At 34.2% G+C, this 17698-nt stretch overlaps 2 protein-coding genes across 18 annotated transcripts in view; one reads left to right on the top strand and one right to left on the bottom strand.

Moving 5' to 3' along the window:
• trdn (triadin) overlaps positions 1-17698 on the top strand; it is a 67249-nt gene that overhangs the window by 7802 nt on the left and 41749 nt on the right. For 12 of the 13 annotated variants that reach the window (XM_048207419.1, XM_048207424.1, XM_048207423.1 and 9 more), the window contains 4 exons: positions 2637-2690; positions 6117-6248; positions 13849-13875; positions 16463-16489. In XM_048207419.1, the coding sequence (XP_048063376.1) occupies positions 2637-2690; positions 6117-6248; positions 13849-13875; positions 16463-16489 (240 nt within the window). The remainder of the gene's footprint in view (positions 1-2636; positions 2691-6116; positions 6249-13848; positions 13876-16462; positions 16490-17698) is intronic. The other variant, XM_048207421.1, reaches the window with a different exon arrangement.
• Positions 1-17698, bottom strand: part of nkain2 (sodium/potassium transporting ATPase interacting 2) — a 164520-nt gene that overhangs the window by 143218 nt on the left and 3604 nt on the right. For 2 of the 5 annotated variants that reach the window (XR_007187119.1, XM_048207428.1), the window contains exons 3-5: positions 14005-14188; positions 12718-12772; positions 297-393 (exon numbers count right to left, since the gene is read on the bottom strand). The gene's annotated coding sequence lies outside the window, so the exon portion shown is untranslated. Of the gene's footprint in view, positions 1-296; positions 394-672; positions 813-12717; positions 13834-14004; positions 14189-17698 lie in introns of those variants that run through there. The other 3 variants (XM_048207429.1, XM_048207432.1, XM_048207430.1) reach the window with 2 other exon arrangements.

The raw sequence follows: 17698 nt of genomic DNA, 5'->3' as shown, positions 1-17698 counted from the left end.
AATTTCCCTCTCAATGCACAGCTAAGCCTGGAGAAATGGCCTCGTAGGCTACGCGATGCGGAATCATGGGGAGGAAGTTGGCGCTTTGGCCCATCTTAACACAGCCTTGCATTTACAGAGTCTTTACCATTTGACTTCAGGTGGTCTAGAACGGTGGTTCTCAACTGGTTTTGCTTCAGAACCCATATTTATACAATGGACATCAAATGGAGATCCAACACAGTACTAAAACGCTCTATCCTACAAAACTAAACAGAAATATCCATTAAAACAAACAGTTAACTAATATAATTTACCTTGTGTAGCTTTTTTCAGTGGGGTTTTGAGGATGAAGGGATGTCGTGCAACTTTTCCATGTTGGCATGGAAGTCCCACCAGTTGAGAGTCACTGGTCTACAAAACAATAAAGAGAACATGTATTTCCAATTACAATTGAATGGCAAGAATATTGTGATGACAATAAAGGTTTTTTTTTTTTTTATAGGTATAAGATATATCAGGACTAAACTGCCTCAGACAACAGGATTATGTCACATGTAACACTTTGTGTAAACATATATACACTGTACATGATTGGTAACACACTGTAATTCTCTTTACTGTTGGAGAGCTATGGTCATGAAAAGAGGAGTATAGAGTGCAGAGGAGAGTGAAGGGTGAAGCTTTGCTTACTTTCAAGACAGGATTCAAAGACCACTGTGTTCCCCAGTGCTGTGACTGAGATTCTCTGTTGGGAATCATCCCCCTCATGCTTGAGTTTCTGAGATGTGGAATAGTGTCCTCTTTTTGCCCTGAAGCCTCAGTCACATGACTGGTGTATGCAACAGTATAAGTCTAAGAAGAACTTAAATCAACATAAGTGGTGCACATGCTCACTTTCTAAGAATCAGAGCTCCTCAGAACATTGGTAAAATGGAAACAAAGTACACAATATTGGCAACTGTAATGAATAGAACCAAAACAAATGTTTGTCTATTATAGCGCTTACTGTGATTTTGCCAAGTAGAGCATGTTCCTGGATCATATTTCTTGTTGGTTACGGAGCAACATTACAACCAACTTACCATTTCCATGTCCCATTCAGGAGCATGTCCTACTTGGCAAAATCACAGTCACCATATCATAACCATGACAAACTGCAGAGCTAGATTTTCAAATATGCAGAATATTGCCATGTGCAATGAGAAAAGAAATGAATTTTACCAGCAAATGACATTCCTGCAAAAAATAATTTCCTTGATCTGTATTTTTTTCAGTCTCTTTCCCAATATTTTTATACCCAACTGGCTAAGTATTATTTTTCTGCATTTTTATCAGTGAGGTTTAAAAAATCTGTTTGCCAAAGGGGTAAAAATGAAAGTAATTCAATAAATAATCACTGGAATTAAAATATCTTATGCAATTTTGCTTCTCAAGTACATTTATCTTATTTTAAGAATGTTTAAACAAAAATTCAGATTAAGAAAATGATTTTCTGCATTGATAAAAACAGCAGCCATATTACTGTATCACAGATAAGACTGAAACCAGCACTTGTTCAAACAAACAACCATATAATTTAAAGGACCACATCTCTGCAATTTGTCCTCAAGACATTCATTCAGTTTGAGCTCATTGTGTATTTAGTTAAACATTCATCTGTATGGCTTTCTATCCCTTATATTGATTTCAATGATTTAGCTGCACTGCCCAGAGGAAAATGTCTATTGTTCCAGATATCTTTCATATCTCAGGAGATTTATTGGCGTTATCTGTTATAGAGATATCAACATTGTCTCAGATTTTTCTCCTGAAGAGAAATAAAAATGGAAACAAATGTGATACAGAAACACATATAAACTTATTGCGGATTTATAGCACATCTCAGATTATTGATCTTGTTGTGATTGCAGACTTCTTGGCAAAATCTATATGTGTCATGTGAGATTATTGAATCTTTCTCTAAATAGAACCATATAATAAGCAGGAGACATAAGCAAAAGTCTCCATTTGGTCTTCTTGTAAGCTTTTATTGCTGTCTAGAGATACAGTATTAAACATATCTCATTTTACACGTCACACTCGAGCACCCAAAAACGTAAAATGTTGTCAGTCTCGAGTGTGAAAGCTTAGAGGGCAATACTGAATTTTCATAAAGTAGGTTAAAAAGTTAATCAAACAAATGTCACTGAATTCATCAGTATTGCATTAGCATCTCTGTGTAAAGGAGATGTCACAATTACGCTACGAGGCCTGAATTTCAATGCAGTAGGAAGCAGACATGAGAAAAAGAGCGTGACAATTTAATTCGCTATGAATAAATGCTCTAAAAACAAAAAGACCATAACACAGTGACTTTCGTAACACATTAACACTATGTATGTATCCTGCTTCTCTTCTTGTTTTTTTTCTCTCTCATAATGTTAATGTTTGCAGTTTCATTTTCACTGTGACATGGATTAATATGATGTCTCTTTTCACACCTGTGATTTTGTGCCATAAGAGTGACTGTTTTTTTTTATAATGGTGGCTAAATGAGCCTGTTTATCCTGCCTACATTTCTGAGCATGCTCAGTGAGGACGACCCAATGAGAGTGTGTGTACAGTATGCGTGTTGCTATCCCACACCTCTGCTTCTGTGTCTCTCATCCTAACAGGACCTCAGCCACACCGTGTCAGGAAAACATTAAAGGAAGCAGGCAGCCTTAGAGGCAAGCCATCTTATATCTTACATCTTACACATATGAGTGAGAAGTGTGGCAAACAAATTTGAAGTAGTTATTTAAATGAATAAACCAAGGTCATTGTAAGGTATTAAAAATGTGACTAGAAAAATGTCACGGTAAATTTCATTTAGTCATCCTGAATGGCATCTTCAAACAGCATTTTTAAGGGATGTAACCACTTTTCAGTGTCAATGTGAATGTTTTGAAGATCTTTAAAGATGATGTGTGCAATTTGTGTTTACCTTAAACTCATTTAGACTCCTAAAGACTCCTTTCCCAATTTAATTTGTAAAAATATCTTTGAATTGTTTACTGTCACTCACCTTTTTGAGATATCGTGTAAAAAAACCTCTAAACCATCGTGTAAAAAAAAAAGTTTACTGTAAAAGAAAATGTACTGAACTTTTATTTTATACAAGATACATATTTTACAATTTAATTTGGACTCTAAAATTGCTGGAACATCAAAGCCATATGTGACCCTGGACCACAAAACCAGTCATAAGGGTCAATTTTTTTTAACTTAAGATTTATACATCATCTTAAAAGCTGAATAAATAATCTTTTTAATTAATGTACGGTTTGTTAGGATAGGATGATATTTGGCTGAGATTCAACTGTGAATATCTGGAATCTGAAGGGTGAAAAAAAAAAATCAAAATATTGAGAAAATCGCCTTTACAGTTGTCCAATGCATATCCACTCCAAAAAAAATAATTTTGGATATATATTTATGGTAGGAAATTTACAAAATATCTTCATGGAACATGATCTTTACTTAATATCCTAATGATTTTTGGCATAAAAGAAAAATTGATAATTTTGACCCACACAATATATTGTTGGCTATTGCTATAAATATACCTGTGTGACTGGTTTTGTGGTCCAGGGTCACATATGTCTAACCAAGTTATGTTCCAAAGCCTGCTAAAGTACCATTTCCATGATAACACAATGTCCAATTTCAAAATGGTTTAATTTTGAGAGTTTAAGCTTTCGATTGAGACCTAATTTATGATGATTACTGAAATATGTGATAGGAAAAAAAAATCACCTACAGAAATCACACACTTCACCTTTAATTAAGAAAATGCTAGTAAATTATTATTATAAATATATTATATATAATAAATATTATCTATCACAATTTGAATCTTGTGCTAATTAACAAAATGAAATATGGTTATCCAAGTCATTATTAACCTAATAGGCTTTTTAGATTTACAACATTTTGCAACTAAAACAGCTTTACTGCCCATCTAATGTACCATTACAAGCTGACTTTAACACATGATTGAGAATTTTATTAATGCTACCGAACAGATTATAGTAGTTAAGAATATTTTATAATCATATACTAATTTATTCTAACAGGAGTAGTGAACATCAGGGTGTTTAGAGGCTATAATAGAGGTCTGAGGAGTCTGAAGTGTGTGCATGCTGTCACGTCACCCCTGCATAATGGCTTCTGGTAAAATGGCTTTGACTCAGGTCATGCTGTTCGGCTGCTGATAACTACAGACAGACAGGCACTACATGATGGTGTGTGAATTATGATGAGTATTCCTGTCGATGGGCAATGGAAAGCAAAAAACCCAAAAGTTACCGAAAATGGAAACAAGTTTTACTGACTTGGCAATGGCATTTATATTTGTAGGTCTTTTTTTCCTGACATGTGGGTGTTAAATCCTTTTCAATGCTGAATTTGAAATCATCAGATCTCATCTTATTATTGAAGATGTCATTCAGGGTCAAAAGTACACCAATTATCTGAAAACAATATCAGCATACAGTACATGGCCAAAAGTATGTGAACACCTGCTTCTAATGAATTGGTTTGGCTATTGCAGATACATCATTACTGAAAACAGCACACAATTCAAGCGCACAGTCAAGCTAAAATGTTTTATCTAAAAAGACCCTTTTATACAAGCATAAGCACGGTGTAATAAATGTAACATCTTGTCTCCGAAATTAAATAATTGCCTTTTATACTATCATTAAAAACAATGTGACAATATAAACAATTTAATGACACATAAATGAGTGTGTACTATATATGGGTCATTGACAAATAAGGTTTTATTAAGTGTTAACAATGAGATTATGTGGTTTTTATAATCAATTAACACTGCTTTTGTCATTTTTTACAAGATGGACAAAATTTGTCACCAAAAAAGTCATTCGGTTTAAACAAAATTTCGATTTTACTGAATGAAACTTTTGGTTTTACCGAATGACGATATTTTCAAACAGTGCTAACAGGCTGATATCTAGCTAGGACAATCAAACATTTTATATTTAATACAAGTTTTCAAAATATTCCAACATTTTCCATGTTTTATAGCGGTTGTACCGAATGACCTGATGTTTCGGACATGCATGTGAGCAAGTAAAACATGAATTTTTCAAATAGTTAAAAGAGAGTTAGTTACTTTGCTTCATGACCATGTGGTGCTTTGCAGGTGTCTGAATGTCTTCACATCCTGTCACGTGATATTGACCGCATGACTTGATCCAAAATGGTCCCTTTATATTAGTTACTCTAAATGACATCAATGAAATTCATTTTTCTGAACATTCTTTCTCGTAACAAAGCAACGACTTCTATATATAATTTTAATACCATTTTGCACTATGTTGATATATGATGTTATAAAATCATCCCAGAATAAAAAAATATATACATTTGTTACATTTTAAGATATTTTAATCACAAATGAAATGGCTGTATTGGCCTTTGGACGGTTAAACCGAATGACCTTTTGACACTTTAAAATCTTTAAAATAACTTTATATGTAGCAAAATATAATTAAAACCTTTTGGAGATCTAGTTGTACTACCTTACATACTTAGGATGTCATATCTTTGTTTTTTATTATTATTAAGGCCTTTGGACAGAAAATTGACCTGTCACGTCATTGACTCATATATAGTGATCTGATAGCTGATACTGATATTTTCACAAAAAACATATATAGACTGGTTTACTGTTAAAAAAGACTGCCAATAATATATAAAAAAACCCTCATGATTTCTAGTCTATAATAAGCAGAATGAAAAAAGTAATATCAAATTCAACCAACAACAAGTGCACAAACTCCCCACTAAACATCCATTATTGATATGCAATGATGTGGGTGCTCAATACTTTCGGCCACACATATATATATATATATATATATATATATATATATATACACACACACACACACACACACACAATTTGTAGTGCTTTTGAGCTGTATTTTACACAGATAAATATTTTTGAGCTGGTTTTGTAGAGCATTGACAAACAGACTGATGGTTTAGAGGTTTTTGCTGCTGTTATTAGAGCTGGTTAAATGGCTGTACGTATGTTTGTTGAGTGTATGGAAATATGTCTCAAGATGTCTAAAACGTGCTCTTAGGGGGTATTCACCACATCAGCCCTGATCCCATGAAGGCGGTGAATGAAGCAATGGATGACTCTACCGATTGGATAACGTCAATCTTGACTTTTATGACTAATTTGGTAGCACCAGAAGAAGAGGAGGATGAAGGTATATTAACTCGTTGTGGCCTTCATTTCACAATAGCAGCACGATTACACAACAAACATTTTACTGTAATAACAACATCTCAGAAACCACAGACTAACCCACAGCGGTTTGATCTGACGAGCCATGTGTACTAATAGTTCTTATTAGAAATATGAGCTGGCTTTTATGGTCACGTTTTCCCCCTTCTGCAGAATAAACCTGGTTTAAATGGTTTCCCAAAGGGACTGAAGAATATCATGGATCATATTTGTGCAAATATTTTATTTCAAGCCATCTATATTCTGACATAATATTACAAGAACATTCTAAGTGGTGTGTGTCATAACCTGAAATATTAAAAGATGGGTCACTATTTTACAGCTTTACTCTACAAAGAAGAGTTTTGAGAAAGAGGACGAGGAATTTCTACCAGGAACTATCGACCCAAACTCTGTGTGCCACATGTGTGATTCTACAAAATAACAATAAAAATCAAACAAAACAGTATCACAATCTCTGTCATTAATCTCTCACAACAAATCTTCTTGGTTTCTTTTAATAATAATCTCAATAGTTATTCAGTTTTTGATTCACAAATCCTCATACATATTATACTCAGTAATATTTATCCAAGGCAACTTACAAATGAGAATACATGCATAAGCAATTGATCAAAAGGGGACAACACAAGTAATGCTACTGGGTCATTCCGTGTCAACTCAACCAGGTCCCCGGCTAAAATTTTTGATTTTGTTACATTTTTTTCTGTAGAAAGACAAACATAAATAGTGAAAGCCAAAATACTAAATGTCACAGATAAATATTTAATCCACTGTTTTTAAGAGGGGGTCAATATGACAATTTTCACCTGAGATTTGGAGCCAGTTTAGAAAGATGGCAGCATCATTATTTTATTTTTATACAGATCTCAATCTTCAATCTTTGTTTCATTATATGCCAACAGTAACAAAAAAATGGCAAAAAGCACTTCTTGTGTTTTTTTTGCGTCAAGTTTGAATGCCTGTAACTCAAGAAGTATTAAAGATATCTTAATATCCTTTTAGGTTCTGGTTTTTAACTAACTTTCCTTTTGGTATCTTCATTTTAAAGACCCTATATGGTTAAATCCCAGAGATATGGAGATCTTAATGCGGCTCCATGAGTAACTTGGTAAATTGTACACATTTTCAGTGGTCAAAAACCAAATGTGGGTCACTTTGCAGAGCTGATCCTTTTTATCTTTTAAAGAGGAATATCTGAAGAACAAATAATGTTGAAATTAGAAATGTATCTCTTTTCTATCAACTCAATTGCATAGAACATAACTGAGTGCAATAAATATTTATTTTCCAAAGTTTGCATTCTGTAACTCAAGAAGTATTCAAGATATCTTAATATCCTTCTAGATTCTCATTCTTAATAAACTTTCCTTTTGAAATCTTCATTTTCAAGGTACTATATAGTTCAGTCTCATACATATGGGGACCTCAAAGGAGTTCCATGTTCAAATTGTTGAATTTTACCCATTTTCAGTGATCAGAAACCAATGTGGTTCACTTTGCACACAGCTGATACTTATTGCATTTGAAGAGGAATGTCTGAAGAACAAACAGGCCTAACACTGAAACTAGATGTGTATCTTGTTTAAACAATTGAATACAACACACCTCTCTGAGTGCCAAAAACAAACATTTTTCTGAAGTTTATGTCTTTAATTCAAGAAGTGTTAAAGATATCTTTATGTCATTTTAGATTCTTGTTCTTATGAAACTTTTCTTTTGGAATCATTTTAAGGCCCTATGTCAGTGTGGTAACGTGTAGTTACAATACTGCATATTTGAACTCTTAGTAGCTTCAGAAGCTGTTAAAATGAACATATTCACATCTTCCAAATATCCCTAAAAGTTAATGAATTTTCAGTGAATTTTTGGCTTTCAGAGAGTTATGTTTTATGCAATTCTTTTGATAGAGGGAAACAAGATACATTTCTAGTTTAAACATTATCTATTCTTCAAACATTCCTCTTTAAATGCAATAAGTATCAGATGTTTGCAAAGTAAACCACATTTGGTTTTTGATCACTGAAAATGGGTGAAAGTCAACAATTTGAACAGGGAGCTGCTTTAAGATGCCCTTATCTATGGGACTGAGCTATATAGGGCCTTTCAAATGAAGATTTCAAAAGGAAAGTTAATCAAGAATGAGAATCATTAAGATATCTTGAATACTTTTAGAGTTACAGGCATGCAAACTTTGGAAAAGTAATATTCATGGAACTCAGACAGGTATGTTCTATGCAACTGAGCTCATAGACAAAAAATGAGATACATTTTTAGTTTTTAACATTAGCCTATTTGTTCTTCAGATATTCCTCTTTAAAAGAAAAAAGTATCAGCTGTATGCAAGAATTGTACACATTTTCAGTGGTCAAAAACCAAACGTGGGTCAGCCACATTTGGTTTTGGACCACTGAAAACGTGTACAATTTACCAAGTTACTCATAGCCCTATCTCCATATCTCTGGGATTGAACCATATAGGGCCTTTAAAATGAAGACACCAAAAGGAAAGTTAGTTAATAAGAACCAGAACCTAAAAGGATATTAAAATATCTTTAATACTTCTTGAATTACAGGCATGCAACTTGAGGTAAAAAAAAAAAAACAAGTCTTCGTTGGAATATAATGAAACAAAGATTGCTAAAGTCAACAGATTTTACTAGTTGATCTACCAATCTGTGTAAAAATAAAATAATGATGCTGCCATCTTTCTAAAGTCATTTTACCCCCCTGTAATTTGGCTCCAAATCTCAGGTGAAAATTGTCATTTTGACCCCCTCTACAAAACAGTGGATTACTCAGTAAATATTTATCTGTGACATTTATTATTTTGGCTTTCATCACTATTTATGTTTGTCTTTCTACAGGCAATTTTCCAGTATTTGGTTGATTTGACACCGAATGACCCTACTGCACAGAATTTATTTTGAGTGGTAGAAGAGGATAGAAAATATAATATAATATAATATAATATAATAGGTATATGGTTGGCTAGAGATGTTTTTTGTTTGAATATGAGGAAAACTAATTCAATATAAATTCTAAGAAAACAAGTCTTAATGTCCTGCAATTCTTTTACTTCTAAAGTAACTTCACTGGGTTTTTAAGTTATTAATTTTTTAATTTCTCTATATATTTTTTTACTGGAAAACCCAAGACAACAATACTGATTAAGAAAATTATGTTTGCAGTTTAGTGCAAGAGAAGAGATGATGCACTATTTTTGTCACTATGTATAGGAGAACAATGAATCTCAGAAAAAAAGAGGCCTACTTAAGAAGCAACACAACATGAGACATCTTAATCTCCCCTCTTTAAAGGAACACTCCACTTTTTTTAAAAAATAGGCTCATTTTCCAACTCCCCTAGAGTTAAACAGTTGAGTTTTACCGTTTTCGAATCCATTCACCCGATCTCCAGGTCTGGCGGTACCACTTTTAGCATAGCTTAGCATAGTTCATTGAGTCTGATTAGACCATTAGCATCTTGCTCAAAAATGACCAAAGAGTTTCGATATTTTTCCTATTTAAAACTTGACTCTTCTGTTACATTCTTTACTAAGACCGACGGAAAATGAAAAGTTGCGATATTCTAGGCCGATATGGCTAGGAACTATACTCTCATTCCGGCGTAATAATCAAGGAACTTTGCTGCCATACCATGGGTGCAGCAGGCGCAATGATATTACGCACCGTCTGTGACCCACTGCTTGCACAGGGAGCGTGCCTTGCAACCATGGGGACATTTGTGAGAGACTGCACCCTGCTGCACCCATTGTACGGCGGCAAAGTTCCTTGATTATTACGCCGGAATGAGAGTATAGTTCCTAGCTATATCGGCCTGAAAATCGCAACTTTTCATTTTCCGTCGATCTTAGTACACAATGTAACTACAGAAGAGTCAAGTTTTAAATAGGAAAAATATCTATACTCTTTGGTCATTTTTGAGCAAGATGCTAATGGTCTAATCAGATTTAATGAACTATGCTAAGCTATGCTAAAAGTGGTACCGCCAGACCTGGAGATCGGCTGAATGGATTCGAAGATGGTAAAACTCAACTGTTTAACTCTAGGGGAGTTGGAAAATGAGCCTATTTTCAAAAAAAATTGAGTGTTCCTTTAATTTTGGAAACTAATGGGTCATTGTGGTCTCATTAAGGGCAGCTCATATGGCCCTGTCTTTAACCACAGATGCACTTAGAAAGGTCAGAAAAAAATGTTTATTAGGTGCTCTATCTCCTCTCCTTTTTATCCTGATTTTGTATCAAGTTTAGGTTAGTAGAGATCATTTTCAATTGACTTCCATGACCTTGAAAATTTAGCACATCTGTAACCAGACTATTCAACCCATACAGTGGTGGTAGGTTAGCAAACAAAGCTGCCATTAAAACTGACACTTTTATTATAAGCAAATATAAGCCTATTTGCTTTAATCTTCAGTTAAAATCTCCAAAGATAAATAAGGCCTATGGAGATTAAATACGGTCTATGAAGTAATGAATCTACATTTTAATGACATTTACTTTCTGGTTAATTATCAGTGACCACAGATCTGTAATCAATTAAGAAACCCCCACAACACCAGAAGACTCATTATACAAGAGTTTTAAGATCTACATAATTTACATTAGTAGTATTAGCACTGAGCTGAGCACAAACGTTTGAAATCATCTAGATGAAATACAGCAGAAATAAATGTTTATAGAGCTGTCAGAAAACAAATGAAGTACATATGCAAAATGAACACTTTCAGAAACATTCATAAAGAGAGCTCAAAACAAAAAGAGGCACAAAAGTGACACTGAATGCCAAGATTGTTGAACCAATAACACGCTTGGCTACGGTTCTTCATAACTCAGCTTGAGGTGCTCTAAATACACGCATGTGGACTGACTGCCACATTGCTTCAATACCTCCAGTTATCAATGAATGCTTTCAGATTAATAGTAACGTAACATACCAACAGAATCTCAGCAAAACATTCTTTTTTATATATATATATATATATATATATATATATATATATATAGGGACTGCAATTCAGGTTGATTGTTGATTGGGACACTTTTTCCAAGTCATCTCAATGGCAAAAAGTGTCTCAATGTGGCGGTCAGTCCACATGCATGTATTCAGAACACCTCAAGGTGACTTATGAAGAATCTTAGCCAAGCGTGTTATTGGTTCAACAATCTTGCCATTCAATGTCACTTTTGTGTTCTTTTTGTTTTGAGCTCTCTTCACTGGTAATGCATTCTGGGGTAAATTAGGCATATGATATATATACAGTATATGCGCCTAATTCTGGGGCATTTTTGCCCCAGAATCTATTACCAGTGACGTTTCGTTTCGTAAGTGTCAGATAGCAGCGTGTACTGTCTTTACCTGCTGTACAGACAAACAGCATGTGCAGGTGTTGAACTTCATAAAATCCTAGTTGCATCGCTAACAAACGACAGAATATATTTTCAAGTTTCCTTTCAAAGGACTGTAACTAAATATCATTTTATTCCAATCTACTCTTTTGGCTCTCTGTGCACTTATTTTAGTGCTCCGCCAATGTTTATGTCGTGAGAAACCGCCAAATGATTTACTGCATGAGTGAACTAAATGATTCACACTGAATTGGGAACCGATTCAGATGTAATCTGAATGATTCATTGATAAGAATCGATTCAAATGCGTGAATCATGTGATAATTGGGACTCGCTAGTTTTGATTCTAAACAGCTGACAGAAAAAAACAGATACTGAAATATTGTGAGGAAAAATGTTTCTCAGACAACAATTTATCAATACAATAGAAAGAGTCTAGATGCACTCTGATTTAGGCCTAACTGTTGATTATTTTGATACAGTCAAGTTTACTTCCTTTCCTTCTTAATCAGCATCCTGTTGTGTGTGGTCACTCCAATTCAAGTTTTAATTCATGAATTAAAAGGGAGATAATTCTTAAAATTAGAATTTTGCTCAACTCTGATATATAATGTCCCTTTATTGGGTCAGTTTGGATAGTGCACAACCCTTAATAATATGACTGGAAATTGTGATTTCAATTCAATGGTGAGCTTCCCCTTTTTTATTTTAGATTTATTTATCATTTTTATGATACATACAGTGTGGGAAAAGAAAAATAATAATAAAGGAAAACAAATAACAATTCAAACAGATGGGAGGTAATAGTGAGTCCTATATCAAATTTTTTGCTTATTTTTGGAGCTTTGGTGTGCCGACTTTTTTCTGCTTTTTATTAATATTTTTTTGGTCGAGCACCCATCTTTGAGCATATTTTTGATGGTGATATGTGTGCTTTTGTCCTGATTTTGCTGAGGTAATGATGAAAATAAATAAATAAATAAATAAATAAATAGGCCTACTCAATAATACATGGAGGTAAAGCATTGAAGTGTACAAATATAATAAAAAGTACAATATACCAGTGCCTGGATGATGATGATGATGATGATGATGATGCAAAAGTCTTCCAGGAAACTGGAAAAAAAAAAAAAAAAGTTTAGAGCTATTAAATATCCTACATGGTGAATACATTTTTATTGTGAGATACTCCCTGTTTAAGGAATTCCAAACATATAATTGCCATTTTATCATAATGAATTACCCTATAATGTTTTTGACAAATGTTACAGCCAGGGATTAAAAAAATAAAAATTTTAATGTAAAAACTTTAGTAGAAAAATAGCAGAATTTTTTTTTTTCCTTTAGCAACTGACTCCATGGCTTGAATTGAATTGTTCACACGCAGCAAGAATTTGAATTAGAAAGACAAGAAGAGGAATTCACTGAATTGTAACTCAACAGGTGCATTCTGGGAAATAAGTTTTCTTCCACCTTATAAATTTTTATTTATTAAATATAGTGAAATATATAAACTACATGCACAATTTATATGTAGCATTTCAATAATGTCAATCATGAATCTTATTTATCAGATTTGATAATACTGTAAATATACAGTAATGGGAATTTATGAACATAAGATATCAAAAACACTTTCATAATCATTTCTGGAAACGAGAAATGTAATTTCAATCATGAAAAATATTACGCAACTCTCTATACAAAATCACCAACATGCTCTGCTCTGCATTTGAGGAAAAATGGATGCGTTTACATATCACACTGGAAAAAAAAAAAAAGGCTCGCCAGATCAATTCGCTCAGCAGACAAACAAGCTGATTAATTAATCATTCTAATTGCACACATGTAAATGCATCACCAGGCATAAAGGTGGCTTCACATGCCGAATAATTTAGATTCATGCCTGTTTGTCGCATGCAAATGAATTGTGTAAAAAAAAAAAAGTGTGAAATAGATTGTAATAAAACACTTCTGTGTATAGGTGTGTGTGTGTATTGATGTTGGCATGCCCTTTTTTATAAAAGATCTTAGAGGCCAGGAATAAAGTGCTGTGGATTGCAGACAAGCCTTTTCCCCTCTCTGATCCACATTTATAATTTATTCAACCCTCATCAATGTTTCAAAAGATCTATTTTGTAGGTGCTTCTCTAACACTGTCTTCTGTATTCTTTCCTCCTCTACCAATTTAGGTGACCGTCATTTTGTGAAGAAAAAAGGTTAGTATCAGACTCTGTGCTACTTCACTTTGATCATGCACACAAATAAGAGATGCATCATTTTAAAGGTGCACTAAAAATGAAATTAAAAATATTTTACACATAAATAAATGAATAGTGTTTACTTACAGGAGATGAAGAATCCAGTCATATCTGTTAGGGTAGGATATAGAGTAACAAAGCCTTTTGCACATCTTAAACACGGCCACTACTTGAGATTTTCCCCTCTGGCATGACCTTGTGAGCTGTATGTTCTTCTTCATGGTTTTCTGAAGCATTTATCCTCCATTTAAAGTGGACCACAACAGCACTTCTACGGTGTCAAGTGGCACAAATAATGATATTCAGACAGACGTTTTGAAAATTGATACATTACTGCTGAACTAAATAAATATGCAAATCTCCTCTCAAAACGCTTCTCACATTAGGTCTGTGGGACATTCAGCTGTTAATTGAGGAAGTATTAGGGGCAATATTTGAAGAGCAATCATTAGTTGCCTGGAAGGGGGAATATTTTGTCAGGTTGTTAAAAAAAGTTGAGAATTTTTGGATTTGGAGTGCCGTATTCAAATTAAAGCCTCACAAAATGTAGTAGGCTACAAATTAAGTTCTCACAAAGCAGTGTACATAGTCATTGATTATATTAAATATAATTCAGTCAAAAACGAAAATTCTGTCATCGCTAACTCGCCCTCATGTTGTTTCAAACCTTAATGGTTTTTATTGTTCTGTCGAACACAAAAGAAGAGGTTTGGCAGAAAGTTGACACCACTCTTTTCCATTCAATGCAAAGTGAATGGTGACCAGGGGCAAGCTTTAAAAATGATTAAAAAAAAGACACTAAAAAGCATCAAAAATTAAAATTCTGTCATTAATTACTCACCCTCATGTCGTTCCACACCTGTAAGCCTTCGTTCATCTTCAGAACACAAATTAAGATATTTTTGATAAAATCCGATGGCTCAGTGAGGCCTTCATTGCCAGCAAGACAATTAACACTTTCAAACGCCAGAAAGCTACTAATGACATATTTAAAACAGATCATGTGACTACAGTGGTTCAACCTTAATCTTATGAAGTGACGAAAATACTTTTTGTGCACCAAAGAACAAAAACAAAATATTTATTCAACAATATCTAGTTATATTTTCTAATTGCATTTTTAAAACACTGCTTCATGAAGCTTAGAAGCTTTTGAATCTTTTGAATCTTTTGTTTCAAATCAGTGGTTCGGAGCGTGTATCAAACTGCCAAAGTCACGTGATTTCAGTAAACGAGGCTTCATTGTGTCATAAGTGTTTTTAAATTTCAATGGTTCACCAATGGGGGGGGGGGATTTTGGCAGTTGGATACATGCTCCAAACCACTGATTTGAAACAAAAGATTCGTAATATTCTTATTCGTAATAAGAAGCTTCAAATCCACTCCCCCATGATTCTGTCCCACTCCTGCAAAAAAATGTTATATTGTCCCGTTCCCACCCGCAAAATCCTGCATAAAAGTAGCTTATATAGATTTTTATCCATACATCCATGAAATATTAAGTTATGTTTCACCACAACATCCCAGCATCAACGCTTCCGATACAATATTTGTTATTAAAGCATCAACATTCACAAACCACTGTTAGTTTTAGCCGAAAAGCAAGCTGCTGCGTGCATGGTTTGGTATGGCAAAATGTGCGCAAAGAACGCTCCCTTTATGACTAAAAAGCTGACATCTCAGTTCATCGCGATCTCACAAAGTTCTGTTATAACACAATGAATATATGAACAATGAATCTTTCATAATGATTACACTTCGTGTGTTATAGTAATAGGATTCGTGAGCGCGCAAATTTCGGGATTCTAACAAACACCTGATTGTGTTGCGTCTCTATTGCGTCTCAGAAATCAACAGATATGTCTGTGATTGGCTACATTGCTCAACACTGCAAACACGCAAGTTATAAATAGAATCTCGCATATGCTTGCGACTGCAAATCATTTTTATTTTATATTAGTTGTTCTTGTTGCTTTTTTGCAATATATGAACAACAATTTATTAGCTTTTAGATATTTTATGTTTAGATATTTCCCACAGATCCCGCGGGAGTGCAGGTCTCTACTTCGAAGCTTCATGAAGCAGTGTTTTGAAATCGCCCATCCCTAGATATCGTTGAATAAAGATGTTATTTGTTTTTTTGGTGCACAAAAAGTATTCTCATCGCTTCATAACATTAAGGTTGAACCACTGGAGTCACATGATAAGCAATGCAGGCCTCGCTGAGCCATCGGATTTTATGAAAAATATCTTAATTCATGTTTAGAAGATGAATGAAGGTCTTACGGGTGTGGAACGACATGAGGGTGAGTAATTAATGACAGAATTTTCATATTTGGGTGAACTAACCCTTTAACTACAGTTATCATTTTTTTAAGTAAAATGGCATGATGAAGAAGAAGCAGCTGACAAGGGCGCCTTAGGTATTTGTCTTGTTTTTCACCACCGTGCTGCATAAACAACTTCATTTTTGTACCATGCATTAAACCTCACATTAAGTAACTTAATCACAGCTGTTCTTATGTGCTGTGTCTCTATCCTCTAGGAGAATTCTTGCCACCGAGAAAAAAAGGTTTGTGTCTTGAAGAGTGCTTGATGAGATTGCATTCATTAGAGAATACATAAACCATCAGCATAACAGATAACAGTTTGCTTGAGTCTGTAATTAACACATTTATATTACAGTTGCATTAGGAGGGCAAGCATTAGTGTATTTTATGGAGAATGGGCATTATGCTGTCATTGATTGCGTTTGGAGCCATGCATTCATAATCATTTCCCTTTGTTTTCACACACCCTAATTATGCTCCCCATGCTAATCAGTGTTCCATAAAGCTGCATGTATTTGTCCATTAACATCTTCATGAAATGATCATTAAGCTGTCTCTAAATGTTAAAGCTATTGCAGTAAGCATCTACCATTATCAGTTTCAGCTAATACAAATGTTTGTGAATAAAAATAGTTCCACATGTGTGTAATAAAAGTCTGTATTTGATTATATGGGCAACACATTTGCTGTTATTTGTCATTTTAACACTTAAGGGAACTCTGCAAGCCTCATAAATTGGTGTGCCCCTGTTTTGCTTTAAAGGTATAGTCCATAATTGTTGACACAGGGACACCTAAGAGACCAGGAAATTAGCTGTGTGCTCCTAAGACATATAGGCAGTGTCACTGGAGGAGTATTATAAACCATAATTATTGATCTTAAGATGATGCTATACACCCCATAGTGGCGCACTAATACTGTAAACTGCCCTTTTACAACGATTTTTAATTGTACACTGTTCAAAGTACCGTTTAAAGACCCCACGATACGGGTTAATGAATGCTTCCTGTTTTTATTATTTTTTAAATTAGGGTGGGACACAATTTTAAAAACCAATAGAATGCTGCAGGGATGGTGTATTTTTATAGGCCAAAACCTGGAAACAAGTTTTATTATTTTAGCACTACAAAGTAGTTTGTGTGTGTGTTAACACAAGCTTAAGATATTTTCAGTGTTTATTATGCATGATTTATCCATGCACATCTTTTTATTTACCCATGTGCCCTGGTAATCTGTAATTCGAAAACATTAGCTCCCTCTTTCAATTCTTTAATGATGCTTCACGATGCAGAGCGGGACAATAAAACCTCCCTTTCCGCAACCTGTCACTCACACAAAATCGCAGCAGTTTGCAAATGTCAAATCGACGATCCAATGATCCAACTGATCACGGATCAAGAAAATCAAGTCCCCCATTACTTTTTTCTTGTTCGAAAAGCCGTTTCACTTGG

This window comes from Megalobrama amblycephala, linkage group LG11 (assembly GCF_018812025.1).
Source record: "Megalobrama amblycephala isolate DHTTF-2021 linkage group LG11, ASM1881202v1, whole genome shotgun sequence".
Classification (NCBI taxonomy): Eukaryota; Metazoa; Chordata; class Actinopteri; order Cypriniformes; family Xenocyprididae; genus Megalobrama; species Megalobrama amblycephala.
Note: the sequence above shows the minus strand (reverse complement) of the source record. Positions and strands in the feature narration are given on the sequence as shown.